This window comes from Notothenia rossii (assembly GCF_949606895.1).
Source record: "Notothenia rossii genome assembly, chromosome: 4".
NCBI classification, from domain to species: domain Eukaryota; kingdom Metazoa; phylum Chordata; class Actinopteri; order Perciformes; family Nototheniidae; genus Notothenia; species Notothenia rossii.
The window spans coordinates 3,278,579-3,296,509 of NC_136902.1; the positions used below are offsets into that span (position 1 = coordinate 3,278,579).

A 17,931-nucleotide genomic window follows, 5' to 3' on the forward strand; every position below is an offset into this window, starting at 1 on the left:
ATCGTTGAAGGCCTTTGTCCCACTTCAGTAAACCCCGACACAGAGGGGGGCACAATGGATTGGGGCTGTGTTGATTTCCCCCCCCCCCCCCCCCCCACCTTCATGTAAGAGTGGATTTGCTCTGGATTAGTCCACTAAGAACAGGGCAAGCTGTTCCTGTGTGACACTGATCTGCACCCTTCTCTCAAACTAGAGTGGTACAGGAATGAGTCCTAAAACCCCAGAAATATGTTAGCATTTTAGCACTTTGAGTTCCATCATCTGGAAGTCAATGGTTTTCTGAATGTGTTTTTGGTCGGACTGAAATAAGGTTTGAGGTTAACCGAAGTTGAAGAGATTTTAACATGTTGTTCAACGACATGAAATACGTGAGTAAATACCCCACTGTTGAATTTAAAAACGTTTCTGACAAATGTGTCTAAATGAGATGACTAAACGACATCACGCCCAAGATTAGCCGCCTTTAGGTTAGCGGTGGTGACGTTTAGTCATGTGACTGTGCTGTAGTTCCTTTATAGCCCAACATTAGCCGCCTTTAGCTTAGCGGTGGTGATGTGAAGTCATGTGACCGTGCAGTAGTTCCTTTATAGCCCAACATTAGCCACCTTTAGCTTAGCGGTGGTGACGTGAAGTCATGTGACCGTGCTGTAGTTCCTTTATAGCCCAACATTAGCCGCCTTTAGCTTAGCGGTGGTGACGTGAAGTCATGTGACCGTGCAGTAGTTCCTTTATAGCCCAACATTAGCCACCTTTAGCTTAGCGGTGGTGACGTGAAGTCATGTGACCGTGCTGTAGTTCCTTTATAGCCCAACATTAGCTACCTTTAGCTTAGCGGTGGTGACGTGAAGTCATGTAACCGTGCTGTAGTTCCTTTATAGCCCAACATTAGCCACCTTTAGCTTAGCGGTGGTGACGTGAAGTCATGTGACCGTGCTGTAGTTCCTTTATAGCCCAACATTAGCCGCCTTTAGCTTAGCGGTGGTGACGTGAAGTCATGGGACCTGACTTCCAATTGAAAAATCCCATTGGCTTTTTGTCGAGGGGAACCTTGCAATGCTTACTTCCGGGTGGGCCTACAAAAATATGTCATCACGATCCCCCCTATTTAGATGTAAATAAAACTCAAGAAAAAGGAGGATAAACAGTTTGTCTTACCGTCCTCTTCTTTAACGGCGGACGTTTGGTTGCTGACTCTCTCTCCGTTAGTCGGGCTTGGTTCAGGCACTGCCGGCGGTTCAGAGGCGATCCATGTGGACTCAACACCGTTCATCATGTCCTCGCTGCTCACAGAACTGTCATCCTGACGGGAGGAGACGGGAGAAACTGTGAGAGGATATGCAGGAAGAGGGAGGTCTCTTCACGCTTTCACATCAAACAACAGAGTTTTTCTTTTATCCCGTAGAGATAAAATGAAGAAGGAACATTGTGTATCTTTGCATCTCATGGTCACACTGTTTTTCAAAGTTCTGGCAACTAGTTTAAAACCCTATCATGTACATTTGTATACATTTAACTGGCACCAAGTTTATACAACTGTGTCGGACTAATCACTGGTGTCCCTCAGGGCTCCATCCTGGGTCCCCTCCTCTTTTCTCCATACACCAAATAATTCACTCTCATGACTTTTACGATCACAGCTAACCCAGATCATCCTCACCAAAAACTGTCTCCAACACAATGTACGTGATAGGCTAAGGGGGCGGGGCATCTCTAAGCGGTTGACCAATCACAACAGAGCCGGCCAGCTAACCAATCAGAGCGGACTGGGCTCTGGTTTCAGACAGAGGGTGAAAAGAGGTGCTGCAGCACAGGCAGTATGAGAAAAAATAGCTTTTTGAACATTAAAGCATGGAGACATGTCACAGTAGAGACACTACATACTGATATACACCTGAACATCAGCAGGAGAGGACTCTTTAAAGTAGAGACACTACATACTGATATACACCTGAACATCAGCAGGAGAGGACTCTTTAAAGTAGAGACACTACATACTGATATACACCTGAACATCAGCAGGAGAGGACTCTTTAAAGTAGAGACACTACATACTGATATACACCTGAACATCATCAGGAGAGGATTCTTTAAAGTAGAGACACTACATACTGATATACACCTGAACATCAACAGGAGAGGACTCTTTAAAGTAGAGACACTACATACTGATATATACCTGAACATCAGCAGGAGAGGACTCTTTAAAGTAGAGACACTACATACTGATATACACCTGAACATCAGAAGGAGAGGACTCTTTAAAGTAGAGACACGACATACTGATATACACCTGAACATCAGCAGGAGAGGACTCTTTAAAGTAGAGACACTACATACTGATATACACCTGAACATCAGCAGGAGAGGACTCTTTAAAGTAGAGACACTACATACTGATATACACCTGAACATCAGCAGGAGAGGACTCTTTAAAGTAGAGACACTACATACTGATATACACCTGAACATCAGCAGGAGAGGACTCTTTAAAGTAGAGACACTACATACTGATATACACCTGAACATCAGCAGGAGAGGACTCTTTAAAGTAGAGACACTACATACTGATATACACCTGAACATCAGCAGGAGAGGACTCTTTAAAGTAGAGACACTACATACTGATATACACCTGAACATCAGCAGGAGAGGACTCTTTAAAGTAGACACTACATACTGATATATACCTGAACATCAGCAGGAGAGGACTCTTTAAAGTAGAGACACTACATACTGATATACACCTGAACATCAGCAGGAGAGGACTCTTTAAAGTAGAGACACTACATACTGATATAAACCTGAACATCAGCAGGAGAGGACTCTTTAAAGTAGAGACACTACATACTGATATACACCTGAACATCAGCAGGAGAGGACTCTTTAAAGTAGAGACACTACATATTGATATACAACTGAACATCAGCAGGAGAGGACTCTTTAAAGTAGAGACACTACATACTGATATACACCTGAACATCAGCAGGAGAGGACTCTTTAAAGTAGAGACACTACATACTGATATACACCTACACCTACAGCAGGATATTTCCTCCTTAAATCTTGTAGTGTGCTATTTTAAACTCTGTTACGTAGAGACCCTTAAGATGTTTGTTGTAGCGTAACACAAATATGATTTAAACCAGGAGGATTAGCAGAGGAATAATCTCACAAACTATTCAAACGCTGTGCTGAGCTTTTTGGCTCCAAACTACAGAAATGATATCCGCCAACAGTTTTCTTCCTGCTCACAGAAACACTGACTTCTCTCTCAGCTGGCAGGAAAACTACGACTGCGTGATGAATTTAATCTCGTTATCCGAGCACACAAACAGAACTGAAACTCCCGGGAAATGTTAAAGAGTTTAAATTGAGCAATTAAGAAAGAGTGGGAGACAAGGGGGAGGAGAGTCTTTAATTAGAGTTTCTAAGCATTACTTATGTCTATGCTTCAAGAAATATATCATTCATAACGTCTCAGATTTATTTTTAAAACTGACGCACAAACTATAAAGTTTAAGCACTTTGCTGCTAGAATAGACTTGCTTAGCGTTACTATACTACATCAATTATTTTTCTAGAAGTTTTTAGCAAAGTAACATTATGAAGAATCATCTAAAAACATCTATATCCTGTTTGAGTCGTATTTTAAGCGAATATGAAAAACACTTAGAAGGATTTGCTGCTTTTCTTTGTCTTAAATCTTAGTATATACTGTAATACAAAACACTTAAGCTGTAGCACTTAAAGAGTAAACTTACAGAATGTAAATATATAAACTTGCTCGTTCCATCAATTAAGATGTTGAGATCAAATATATCTTCAGACGTTTTTAACAGTTTTGTGAGAAGCAACTTTTATTTAAAAAATCTATCCATAAAAACAGTTTGCATCATTTTTGAAAGTTAGTAAGAACAACAAATAAAATATATGTGTGGCTCAGTGGGATAGTGCGCGAATTTAGAGCGCTGAACTTTAAATCAGGGGTCACAGGTTCAAACCCCACTGCAGCCAGCATGTCGTTGTGTCCCTGCGCAAGACACTTCACCCCAGATTGCCTACAGTACTGAATGTATGTAAGTCGCTTTAGATAAAAGCGTCTAACAAGTGACATGTAATGGAATGGAAAACAAATATCAGGCATGTTTTCACCACTTCATATAGTTTATTTCTCTATATCAAATGTACTGTATCAATCACTTCTGCATACAATGTGCACACAGTTTCAGATTGATCCACAAACCCTCCTCTGATCGGTTTTTATCAACAAACCAAACCAGCTGCTGCTGCACTCTAACTAAACCCCCAAGTCTCCGGCAACACGTACAATAAACCCCTCGTGATGTTAATTATTAAATTATTCTCGTTGCACACAGATGAGACCGACAGCGTTTTTAATTTGTACTCACCCACAGATCTCAGTCCGGGTCATTGTTCCGAATAATCCTAATTATGTGCCAGTGAGGTTCTACATTATCATCGCGCTGCCTTCACTTCACTGACGGGGATTTCTGAGGGTTTCTGTGACAGCCAAACATGGGCGGGGTCTCTCACGCGACGTCATTATAATCCTGATTTAACTCAGCGCTCCTCCCCCATCAGCAGGGAGGAAACACTAAAGGTGAATAGGGTAAGAAAATAAACGTACGGATATCACCATGAAACTTCCCCGCTTCATTACTGACATTAACACAATTATATTTTGTATTACAAGTGTACAATTTTGTTTTGCATTGTTGTTGACATTTTAGTCAAAGGGTTTAACAGAGAGGATGTCTTTGCATCACTCCATAAAACAGAACTCCATAATATACAGAGGAATGAAAGTGGAGAATTTCGTGTGTGTGAGATATTCCTGCTGAGAGAGGAGGAGAGGAAACGGCCTTTAAAGATCTGTAATGTAATATGAATATCTGTTGTACACGTTACAGGTGAATAGGGCAAAATAATGCACTAATAGATGTCACCATGAAACTCCCCCGCTTCATTACTGACATAAACACAACTACTTTTTGTATTACAAGTTTTCTGAAATGTTATGTTTAAATGTGCAAATTAGGCGTTATATTAGTAAATATGTCATAATGTGCACACTTTTCCACACCGGATATGTGAATATTGGTTCAATGTTGTTGACAAATTAGAGTCATAGGTTTTTGCTTAGAGGATTTTAGATATCTCTATGTAACACACTGTAAATACTGCCTATAAATACCACCTTTTCCGCATGTTTTTTAGTAATAAAGTGTGTGTAAATGAGCGTGTGTGAATGGTGTAGAAAGCTCCGGAATATACAGAGGAATGAAAGTGGAGAATTTGGTGTGTGTGAGAGATATTCCTGCTGAGAGAGGAGGAGAGGAAACAGCCTTTAAAAGTCTGTAATGTAATATGAATATCTGTTGTACACACTACAGGTGAATAGAGTAAATAAATAATATCAAAAATCACAAATCCTAAAATACTGCCATAAAAACTTATATAATAAATTGAAGAAGATTGAAAAAGAAGATTCAACTTATTGTTCTTAGTATGTAACAAAACGGTTTCTCTGCATTTAACCCATCCTAGTGTTAGGACCAGTGGGATGCCATTATGTACGGCGCCCGGAGAGCAGTGTAGGGAACGTTGCCTTGCTCAGGGACACCTCGGTAGCACTTGGTCTTTCCGGGACTTGAACTGGTGACCTTCCACTTGTCCCTATGGACTTCGCCACCACCGCCCTACGCAAACAAACTGATAATTAGTAAAACAAACGCCTAAATGTAAATTATGGATTTTTTCTTTCTATTAGGATTAAAGAGGACATGATATAAAAGCTAAATGGCCCAAAAAATCAACAACAAACAACTAAAAATGTACCAATAATAAAAAAAAAGATAGGTAGAAGAAAGATTTGATTCTCTCAAAAAGACAATGAACCAGAGGATTTGTTCCAGTCAATACTGTGAGGGAAACGTCTGAAGCAATTTTAAACAGGACTCAGAGAGACACGAGGAGAGCTGGAGCTCTGATGGAGTCAGGACTCAGAGAGACACGAGGAGAGCTGGAGCTTTGATGGAGTCAGGACTCAGAGAGACGAGGAGAGCTGGAGCTCTGATGGAGTCAGGACTCAGAGAGACGAGGAGAGCTGGAGCTCTGATGGAGTCAGGACTCAGAGAGACACGAGGAGAGCTGGAGCTTTGATGGAGTCAGGACTCAGAGAGACGAGGAGAGCTGGAGCTCTGATGGAGTCAGGACTCAGAGAGACACAAGGAGAGCTGGAGCTCTGATGGAGTCAGGACTCAGAGACACACGAGGAGAGCTGGAGCTCTGATGGAGTCAGGACTCAGAGACACACGAGGAGAGCTGGAGCTCTGATGGAGTCAGGACTCAGAGAGACACGAGGAGAGCTGGAGCTCTGATGGAGTCAGGACTCAGAGAGACACGAGGAGAGCTGGAGCTCTGATGGAGTCAGGACTCAGAGACACGAGGAGAGCTGGAGCTCTGATGGAGTCAGGACTCAGAGAGACACGAGGAGAGCTGGAGCTCTGATGGAGTCAGGACTCAGAGAGACACGAGGAGAGCTGGAGCTCTGATGGAGTCAGGACTCAGAGAGACACGAGGAGAGCTGGAGCTCTGATGGAGTCAGGACTCAGAGACACGAGGAGAGCTGGAGCTCTGATGGAGTCAGGACTCAGAGACACGAGGAGAGCTGGAGCTCTGATTGAGTCAGGACTCAGAGAGACACGAAGAGAGCTGGAGCTTTGATGGAGTCAGGACTCAGAGACACGAGGAGAGCTGGAGCTCTGATGGAGTCAGGACTCAGAGAGACACAAGGAGAGCTGGAGCTCTGATGGAGTCAGGACTCAGAGACACACGAGGAGAGCTGGAGCTCTGATGGAGTCAGGACTCAGAGAGACACAAGGAGAGCTGGAGCTCTGATGGAGTCAGGACTCAGAGACACACGAGGAGAGCTGGAGCTCTGATGGAGTCAGGACTCAGAGACACACGAGGAGAGCTGGAGCTCTGATGGAGTCAGGACTCAGAGAGACACGAGGAGAGCTGGAGCTCTGATGGAGTCAGGACTCAGAGAGACACGAGGAGAGCTGGAGCTCTGATGGAGTCAGGACTCAGAGACACGAGGAGAGCTGGAGCTCTGATGGAGTCAGGACTCAGAGAGACACGAGGAGAGCTGGAGCTCTGATGGAGTCAGGACTCAGAGAGACACGAGGAGAGCTGGAGCTCTGATGGAGTCAGGACTCAGAGAGACACGAGGAGAGCTGGAGCTCTGATGGAGTCAGGACTCAGAGACACGAGGAGAGCTGGAGCTCTGATGGAGTCAGGACTCAGAGACACGAGGAGAGCTGGAGCTCTGATTGAGTCAGGACTCAGAGAGACACGAAGAGAGCTGGAGCTCTGATGGAGTCAGGACTCAGAGAGACACGAGGAGAGCTGGAGCTCTGATGGAGTCAGGACTCAGAGAGACACGAGGAGAGCTGGAGCTCTGATGGAGTCAGGACTCAGAGACACGAGGAAAGCTGGAGCTCTGATGGAGTCAGGACTCAGAGAGACACGAGGAGAGCTGGAGCTCTGATGGCAAACACTGACGGTTTATTTGGAGCTTCGGCCGGAGAATTCACAAGAAATGTCACAGGCCACGAGTTGACCACACGGTTGAGATGCCACAATCAATCCTGAAGACCCCTCCTGTAGCTCCAGGTTTTAACTAGTTCAGAGTGTAATAATCAACATTCTTCAATAGATAGACTAAACAGCTGAGGACACTGAATCACATTAGTTGTCTCTTATGGCTCGGGGTCATCTACACCCCGAGAAGGAAGTGTTCCAGGTGTCCCACAACAATAACTATCTCTGACCGAGAGTTGCCCGGTCACAAATTGGTAACATCAAGAACTTGTTAGGGCAGCCCCTCCTTAAGGGAGATAGCGGCTGCTCAAGGTTGGTCAGCTGCGTCAGAGGGCGAAGGAGGAGGACATGCAGGGCAAATTGTTCCCTGACAAATACAAATGTTATTACTTAGTTAAAAGGCAGATGTTGTTGATCTAATGAATCCATCAGAGACACTCACCCTCTCGGTGGGCGTCATGCACTGCAGCTTCATCTGCTTCAGGTAGGTGGCAGTGAGCGGCATGTTGTAGTCGATCAGGTCCGGGACCAGAGAGGTGGGCCTGTCGTTCTCTGAGGAAGAGAAACACACACATTACACACACAAAAATATATAAATAAATATCAGATAATTCCATTGTAATCCGGTGCCCCTGTAACACGGTGCTTGGATCCCCCAAAACAATACATCTATGATAATGCAATTCCTTTTAAATACTAAGTTACTGTGATTTAGTGGAAACTAAGTCACTGGAACAAATGTTGTGACTATAAGATGTTCTGAAATCAAATAAAAACAAAGTTTGGCTTCATAAATAATGTATTTATTACCCCAAACTTATTTGAATGTTCTGTATATTGGGCCAAAGTAACCCAAACAAATAAAAATAAAATTGTAACAAAGTCAGTGTCTAACTATAGGCGCTTTCACACCGGAGTACTTCTCCCAGGAATAGTTCCGATAGTTTGTGGGATTTTGCGTTCACACCAAAAAGATCTGGAACTAGAACTTTTTTCCAATTTCCGATTGGCTGGGCGAATTCCAAACCACGCCCCGTAAAACTCTGAAAAGTTTTTGTGAAGCCACCATTTTATTTGCTCGCATTAGCATAATTAGCATTAGCCCAGCGCACCAAGCGGTGGAGTGATGAGGAGGTGTCGGCGTTCTGGCGATTTACTCGGAAGGCTTCAGTAGAAGCTGCTGGGAGTCCCAGCAGCTTCTACTGAAGCCAGTCCCCAACTCCGGGGACTTCCGGCCGGGGACTCCGGGTGGCAGTATACGCCGTGAAGTTGTTTGCAGCCTGCCAGTAAACCCAAAGCAGAAGAAGAAGAAGAACAAGAAGAAGAAGAAGAAGAACAAGAAGTGACGTCAGCGGCTTCATTTGCCTAATCCTTCCCCAGGGACTTATTCCGGTGTGAACGCGATTTACTAGATAGTTCCAGGAAATAAAAGTACTTGGTGTGAAAGTGCCTAATGTTACTAAAAAACTATAATAATGTAAAAAAAAAAATATCTCCTTCTTCCTGCATTCAATGGCCTCCTCTCATGACATGATTGGCCCAGTGAAATGTGTCTAGAACCGCCACTACTCCATAGACAACCACACATGGTATTTAGCACAGATAAATAGAGGACTGGGTCTGTTTGCACCATGAAAACAGGGTCAGGTTGTTTATTAATACCTGTTAGTTTGCAGATAAAAAGACATGGGATCTGTCCTGACCCCACACAAGATTTAAAAATATCAATCTCTAGTTTTCTTGCCTCATATGCATTAAGTGTAAGAAGTAACAAAACAAACAAGCAAACGTAAAATTCAAAAAGTAAACATAACAAATACAAAACAGAGATAAAGAGAGGTGGAAATAAAAAAAAAGTTAAATGAAATACAGATATGTTCAGAAAAAAATACAAAATACAAAATAAATGTCATTGAATAATAAAAGATACGTTTTGTATTCATCAAAGACAGCTCTTGATTAGTTGATTTGAAATATCCCTGTCCATTTATTTAATTTGTTTTTTTAGGAAAAGGTCTTCATGTGTTTGCCTTTCCCTTCAATATAAATTATTTACATTGACCCTTATGTTGCCTTCGGGTCTCCCGTGACCCGTTTCAAGTTAAAATGATATAATAACTATGCTCTAGTTTTTTGTATCGGAGCAAGGTTTCATGATAACCTCCACAACAGCTTTATAAACACTACACAACTGATTTTTACCATTTTCGCCCAGTCTGAAGGTCTCTAAAAAAAAAAGTGTATAATTTGGTGTTGGGGTCTGGGGAGACCCAGCAGAATTGTTTTGGGTCACTCAGGGTCAAATTTGGACCAATCAAGATTCATCTTAGACTTTAGACATCCCTCCCCCACCCCCTTCATCCACTGTAACAATAATTGTTTCGCAACATGCACCTGGTCCCCCTTCCCTCTGCCCCCCTCCCCCCACGGGAACTCCACCTTTCTCAAAGAATATGTACACTAACACTTGAACCAGAACACACACATGCACGTGTGCAATATGTGGTGTGTTTTGGGCCATAACATTACATTACAACAGGATTGTACGGTTATGAATAATCGTTATTTTTGAGTGTTTTGGACTGAGATCAATCATGGGTCAAAACTGACCCGCGAACACCATGAACAGTAACAGCTTCCGAACACACCACAAGGGTTAAAAAGTGAACGTTTCAATATGGTATCTTTTAGTACCTATTGAACTGTCACCATACAGTATAATAATGTCAATAATATCCTGCTTTATATTGTGTCTAAAGCCCTTCAATAGTGTTTTATTGTCAGAGTTTATGTTTAATCTTCACGGTTTACTGTATATTTTCTACTTTTTAATGCTGTCTTAATTCTAATTTGAGATTTTTAATGTATATAATTGTTTATTTCTACTCTTCTGGGCAAAGCCTTGTTTTGTGTTGTTGTTCTTTATGCTGCTGAAACGCAAACATTTCCCAATTTGGGATCAATAAAGTCTGATCTGATCTTATAATGTTATAATCCCCGCTGCAGTCCCCTCAGCGAACACTAGAGGGACTCTGGGGTCAGTTCACTGAATATCGTCCTCTAGAGGCTTTGTTACAACATGCAGAGGATGGATATCATATAAATATATATATTTACACAAAATATGTTTTATTAATGAATGTTCAATATCAAAATACCTAAAAGCACACATCAGGTCATATAACGTGTTAACAGGACGTTATCGTATGTAACAAACAAACAAACAGGAAATACGTTTCTATGACTGATGAATTATTAACGTACATGTTGGACTGTTATCCCTTTAGATATCCTCTTTACTGTGAACTTTAGCTGTCGTACTGCAGCTACTAGTTAAGTATTTATATTGTAATTTTTATATTTTACATTTATGTTCTTGACTGGTTTTAAATATTTAATAATGGATTAATAATATAATAATATTGGGAGGGATGAAACCCTCTTTAATAGTCTCACATGCAGAGCACACAGTGAAATGTGTTCTCTGCTTTTAACCCATCCTAGTACCAGGAGTCTAATAGGAGCAGTGGGCAGCTAGTGTACAGCGCCCGGGGAGCAATGGGAGTGAGGGGGGAAGGGGGATGTCCGGTGCCTTGCTCAAGGGCACCACGGCAGGGCAGGAGGTGAACTGGGACCTCTCCAAGTATCAGTCCACACTCCATATTTAGGTCTGTCCGGGGACTTGAACCGGCGACCCTACGGCTCACAGTCCAAGCCCCTACTGACTGAACCCCTGCCTCAATATTTAGAGAAAGGGAAGGCCAATAGCTGATGTATAATGGCGATGTATTGTTCTTGTTTTTTGCATCTGGTAGAATATAACAAGTAACTAAACTAGGGTTTAGCCATGACTAAACAAACAACTTAACATAAGTCAAGAAGCATTTTAATACGGAAATGTAACATATTGTACCATTAAGTTAACAGATCATTCAGATTTCCACTCTTTTTTAGTTCACTTAATAACCGACTTTATCAGCAGGAAGCAAACCTGTTTCTGAGACACAATGAAAATATATAAAAGTACATAAATGAATACAAAAAAACAATGTTAGTGTAGCATCCTTCCTAGCGTTGGTCATACATTTTTTAGCCTGCATTATGCAAGATTCCATTAATCGGCCCGTTAAATTGATCTTTAACAAGGACCTTTCTTATATTTGTATTTCCTGCTACTATGTTTGTTGTAAGCACTCAACGACATCTCCTCTAAATGTACTGATTCTGATTAAATTATTCTATAAAATCCTGCAATAATAACTGTGTAATATGGATGCTATGCTATATCTTCAGAACTGATACAAGATGTGTATTTTGTGTAATTTCTTCATTTTTTAAATCTTTAATATTATTTGTATGCATGCTTCTTATGGCGCTTTTCCACTGCAGGACCTCGCACGGCTTGTGCTGCGTTCACATCGGACGCGATGCGAATATTCGCTTCGCTCTAATCGCTCGAGTTTCACCGCGGCTGCCAGCTGTGTTTACTCGCATCATTCAAACAAGACGCGCTGGCTCGGGAGCTACAACTACAACAACATGAACATATTTGACCGTGATTTAATTGTAATACACGTTTCTAAATGATGCCGAAGTAACAACATACTGATACCGGATAGTAAAAACCATGAATTAATGCTTTGACCAGTCTGCAGACAGACGGCAGGAGAAACACCTTTTAAAATGCTTGTTTTCTAAATGGAGATCGGCTAAGCTAACGCTGTATATGCTCCGACCGTCCACACTCATAACAACGGCCTACAGACATAAATACACCAGCGACTGTATTCTCCATGACACAGACAGTCTGTGGTTTGGACTTGTTTAACTTTTGTCCAGTTTCTGAACAGATATGAGGAGCTGTGATCTCTGTGTGCTAACTGCTAACAGCTAACGGCTGATGTTTTCTGGTTGAACGTCAGTGACGGCAGGCTGATATCCTCACCACTGATTGGCTTCCGCGAGAACGCGTGACGTGGATTTGACGCTCAAGTTAAAAAAATTGAACTCTCGCGTTTGACGCGGCCCCCTTCAATTGCCTCAATCGCGTGATTCGCGCCGCGTCCACCGCTTCATGCTCGCCGTCGGAGCGAATTCGCGTCTGTCCTCGTCTCTGCATTGACTTTACATGTAATCGCGCCGCCCCCAAACATCGCATCGCGCCCGGTGTGAACGCAGCATTAGTACGGTATGGTTCGGCCTTGGTAGGCCAGGCTCACTTTATGCAGCGTTTTCATTACAGTTCACCGACTGGGGTAGTAACTATAGTAACGCAGTGTAGGCGGGGCGATCGGCTGTTCGGCGGGCGGAGCGACGCTGCGTAAAACTGCTGTGACGTCATCTTCAATGCGAACCACAAAACCAAAACATCAGCCGTTAGCTGTTAGCCCTCAGAGCTCACAGCTCCTCATATCTGTTCAGAAACTAGACACAAGTTAAACAAGTCCAAACCACAGACTGTCTGTGTCATGGCGAATACAGTCGCTGCTTTATTTCTGTCTGTAGGCCGTTGTTGTGAGTGTGGACGGTCGGAGCATGTACTGCGTTAGCTTAGCTGATCTCCATTCAGAAAACACGCATTTTAAAAGGTTTTTCGCCTGCCGTCTGTCTGCAGACTTGTCAAAGCATTCATTCATGGTTTTTACTAACCGGTATCAGTATGTTGTTACTTCGGCATCATTTAGAAACGTGTATTACAATTAAATCACGGTCAAATATGTTCATGTTGTTGTAGTTGTAGCCCCCTTGCCAGCGATTCTCTCTGACCATTCAGCAGTCAAGAGTGTTTACGTCACTAGTTTAGCATACTCAGCCCGGTTGTTGGCCCGGTAAGAACCTCGATTTTGGAGAGCCAGAAAAAAGGTGAAAAAGTAGCCCTAAGCCGGAACTAGCCCTGGTGGAAAAGCAAACAAAAGAACCGTGCTCCGTGCTGCAGTGGAAAAGCGCCATTAGTTAGCATGAAGCTGTTTGTGGCTCTTTTCTGCTGTATCAATGTACATTTCCTCTCTGTGGGGCTAATAAAGGGATTCTGATTCTGATTCTGAATAAAAACCTGCAACAATACCGCCTAACTGTTGCACTAAAGGGTTGATTGGTCTCCAACATCCCAGCATGCAACACAGAGCAGTACTTAACCCTTTCCCATGTCAGTGTGTCAAAGGATCCGAGCGTTATCCTCTCCTAAAGGTTGATAAAAACAAAAGCCCGTCTGTTAACGATGTCTGCAGAGTTAGCGTGCGTCGGTACCTTTGAACTCGGCCGTGCTGGGGTTGATGTGCATCCTCTTCTGACACTCTCCACAGCTCATTAGGAAGCGAGTCACCGCCTCTCGGGGCAGGAAGGCGTACGTCTCCGCGATCTGAGCACAGGAGAGCCGGGGACAACAAGCAGAAAGTCAGAAAGAATAGCCGCACAAAAACGTTTAATTCGTGCGTGAGTGAGACTATGGGGTCAGTGGTTTGTGATATCTGGATGTGGTGAAATGTGTTTTCAGAGAAGCGTCACACTGGTACGGTTTGAGGCCAACATGTGTCCCCTCTTCCTCATGTCTCTTCTACATCAACATGTGTCCCCCTCTTCCTCATGTCTCTTCTACATCAACATGTGTCCCCCTCTTCCTCATGTCTCTTCTACATCAACATGTGTCCCCTCTTCTTCATGTCTCTTCTACATCAACATGTGTCCCCTCTTCTTCATGTCTCTTCTACATCAACATGTGTCCCCTCTTCTTCATGTCTCTTCTACATCAACATGTGTCCCCTCTTCTTCATGTCTCTTCTACATCAACATGTGTCCCCTCTTCCTCATGTCTCTTCTACATCAACATGTGTCCCCTCTTCTTCATGTCTCTTCTACATCAACATGTGTCCCCTCTTCTTCATGTCTCTTCTACATCAACATGTGTCCCCTCTTCTCCATGTCTCTTCTACATCAACATGTGTCCCCCTCTTCCTCATGTCTCTTCTACATCAACATGTGTCCCCTCTTCTTCATGTCTCTTCTACATCAACATGTGTCCCCTCTTCTTCATGTCTCTTCTACATCAACATGTGTCCCCTCTTCTTCATGTCTCTTCTACATCAACATGTGTCCCCTCTTCCTCATGTCTCTTCTACATCAACATGTGTCCCCTCTTCTTCATGTCTCTTCTACATCAACATGTGTCCCCTCTTCTTCATGTCTCTTCTACATCAACATGTGTCCCCTCTTCTCCATGTCTCTTCTACATCAACATGTGTCCCCTCTTCTTCATGTCTCTTCTACATCAACATGTGTCCCCTCTTCCTCATGTCTCTTCTACATCAACATGTGTCCCCTCTTCTTCATGTCTCTTCTACATCAACATGTGTTCCCTCTTCTTCATGTCTCTTCTTCATCAACATGTGTCCCCTCTTCCTCATGTCTCTTCTACATCAACATGTGTCCCCTCTTCTTCATGTCTCTTCTTCATCAACATGTGTCCCCTCTTCTCCATGTCTCTTCTACATCAACATGTGTCCCCTCTTCTTCATGTCTCTTCTACATCAACATGTGTCCCCTCTTCTTCATGTCTCTTCTACATCAACATGTGTCCCCTCTTCTCCATGTCTCTTCTACATCAACATGTGTCCCCTCTTCTTCATGTCTCTTCTACATCAACATGTGTCCCCTGTTCTTCATGTCTCTTCTACATCAACATGTGTCCCCTCTTCTTCATGTCTCTTCTACATCAACATGTGTCCCCTCTTCTTCATGTCTCTTCTACATCAACATGTGTCCCCTCTTCTTCATGTCTCTACTACATCAACATGTGTCCCCTCTTCTTCATGTCTCTTCTTCATCAACATGTGTCCCCTCTTCTTCATGTCTCTTCTACATCAACATGTGTCCCCTCTTCTTCATGTCTCTTCTACATCAACATGTGTCCCCTCTTCTTCATGTCTCTTCTACATCAACATGTGTCCCCTCTTCTTCATGTCTCTTCTACATCAACATGTGTCCCCTCTTCTTCATCAACATGTGTCCCCTCTTCTTCATGTCTCTTCCACATCAACATGTGTCCCCTCCTCTTCATGTCTCTTCTACATCAACATGTGTCCCCTCTTCTTCATCAACATGTGTCCCCTCTTCTTCATGTCTCTTCTACATCAACATGTGTCCCCTCTTCTCCATGTCTCTTCTACATCAACATGTGTCCCCTCTTCTTCATGTCTCTTCTACATCAACATGTGTCCCCTCTTCTTCATCAACATGTGTCCCCTCTTCTTCATGTCTCTTCTACATCAACATGTGTCCCCTCTTCTCCATGTCTCTTCTACATCAACATGTGTCCCCTCTTCTTCATGTCTCTTCTACATCAACATGTGTCCCCTCTTCTTCATGTCTCTTCCACATCAACATGTGTCCCCTCTTCTTCATGTCTCTTCTACATCAACATGTGTCCCCTCTTCTCCATGTCTCTTCTACATCAACATCATGTGTCCCCTCTTCTTCATGTCTCTTCTACATCAACATCTGTCCCCTCTTCTCCATGTCTCTTCTACATCAACATGTGTCCCCTCTTCTTCATGTCTCTTCTACATCAACATGTGTCCCCTCTTCTTCATGTCTCCTCTACATCAACATGTGTCCCCTCTGTGGAAAGAGACTCTGAAAGTTTCAGGAACAAGATTCTCTCTCTTTTTGATCCATTTCTATAAAAACCTGTCTGAAAATGAGCTGATCAGATTTTGGCCACTTTATGATGTCATAACGATGTGTTGTCTTGTGTAACCATTAGCCAATCAGCAACCAAGGTAACCCCCCCCCCCCCCCCCCCCCCTTATCAACTGAATCTCCTCTTAGAGCACCATTGAGTTCTTTTTAACCAAATGTCTCTCAGAGGGGCATGGGGAGGGGCTCCTTATTTTCATCTAAAGTAACAGACAGAGAATCAGCACTTTGGAAACAGGGCTGAAACAGAGGGGATTATGGGTAATGCTGCAATGATCTGTTTGGTGTTTCAGCCAATCAGAGACAGGTTCTGCATCTATCTGAGACCTGTGGTATATTGATGAGAAACAGTATCATAGGAGACCTTTAAACCAAAAACAGCGTGTACATGCAACTGTACCCATGAGGTCGTTGACTCTAAATAATAATGATCACGCCACCAAACACACATTCAAACTAAAGGAACCAGCCTGTTTGGAAAATGAGAGAAGTAGAAAGTACAGGTATTTGAGTTCAACATGTAAGAAGTAGAAAGTACAGGTATTTGAGTTCAACATGTAAGAAGTAGAAAGTACAGGTATTTGAGTTCAACATGTAAGAAGTAGAAAGTACAGGTATTTGAGTTCAACGTGTGAGAAGTAGAAAGTACAGGTATTTGTGTTCAACATGTAAGAAGTAGAAAGTACAGGTATTTGAGTTCAACATGTAAGAAGTAGAAAGTACAGGTATTTGTGTTCAACATGTAAGAAGTAGAAAGTACAGGTATTTGAGTTCAACATGTAAGAAGTAGAAAGTACAGGTATTTGTGTTCAACATGTAAGAAGTAGAAAGTACAGGTATTTGTGTTCAACATGTAAGAAGTAGAAAGTACAGGTATTTGTGTTCAACATGTAAGAAGTAGAAAGTACAGGTATTTGAGTTCAACATGTAAGAAGTAGAAAGTACAGGTATTTGAGTTCAACATGTAAGAAGTAGAAAGTACAGGTATTTGTGTTCAACATGTAAGAAGTAGAAAGTACAGGTATTTGAGTTCAACATGTGAGAAGTAGAAAGTACAGGTATTTGAGTTCAACATGTAAGAAGTAGAAAGTACAGGTATTTGTGTTCAACATGTAAGAAGTAGAAAGTACAGGTATTTGTGTTCAACATGTAAGAAGTAGAAAGTACAGGTATTTGTGTTCAACATGTAAGAAGTAGAAAGTACAGGTATTTGTGTTCAACATGTAAGAAGTAGAAAGTACAGGTATTTGTGTTCAACATGTAAGAAGTAGAAAGTACAGGTATTTGAGTTCAACATGTAAGAAGTAGAAAGTACAGGTATTTGAGTTCAACATGTAAGAAGTAGAAAGTACAGGTATTTGAGTTCAACATGTAAGAAGTAGAAAGTACAGGTATTTGAGTTCAACATGTGAGAAGTAGAAAGTACAGGTATTTGAGTTCAACATGTAAGAAGTAGAAAGTACAGGTATTTGTGTTCAACATGTAAGAAGTAGAAAGTACAGGTATTTGAGTTCAACATGTGAGAAGTAGAAAGTACAGGTATTTGTGTTCAACATGTAAGAAGTAGAAAGTACAGGTATTTGAGTTCAACATGTAAGAAGTCAAAGTAAAAAT

At 42.5% G+C, this 17,931-nt stretch overlaps 1 protein-coding gene across 1 annotated transcript in view; it reads right to left on the bottom strand.

Moving 5' to 3' along the window:
- Positions 1-14,172, bottom strand: part of LOC307037688 (nucleolar protein 4-like) — a gene marked incomplete at its 5' end in the record, with an annotated part of 28,616 nt that extends 14,444 nt beyond the window's left edge. The window contains 4 exons of the mRNA XM_079678745.1: positions 1,156-1,300; positions 8,069-8,178; positions 13,873-13,984; positions 14,131-14,172. Of these exons, the coding sequence (XP_079534871.1) occupies positions 1,156-1,300; positions 8,069-8,178; positions 13,873-13,984; positions 14,131-14,172 (409 nt within the window). The remainder of the gene's footprint in view (positions 1-1,155; positions 1,301-8,068; positions 8,179-13,872; positions 13,985-14,130) is intronic.
- Positions 14,173-17,931: the final 3,759 nt, after the last annotated feature.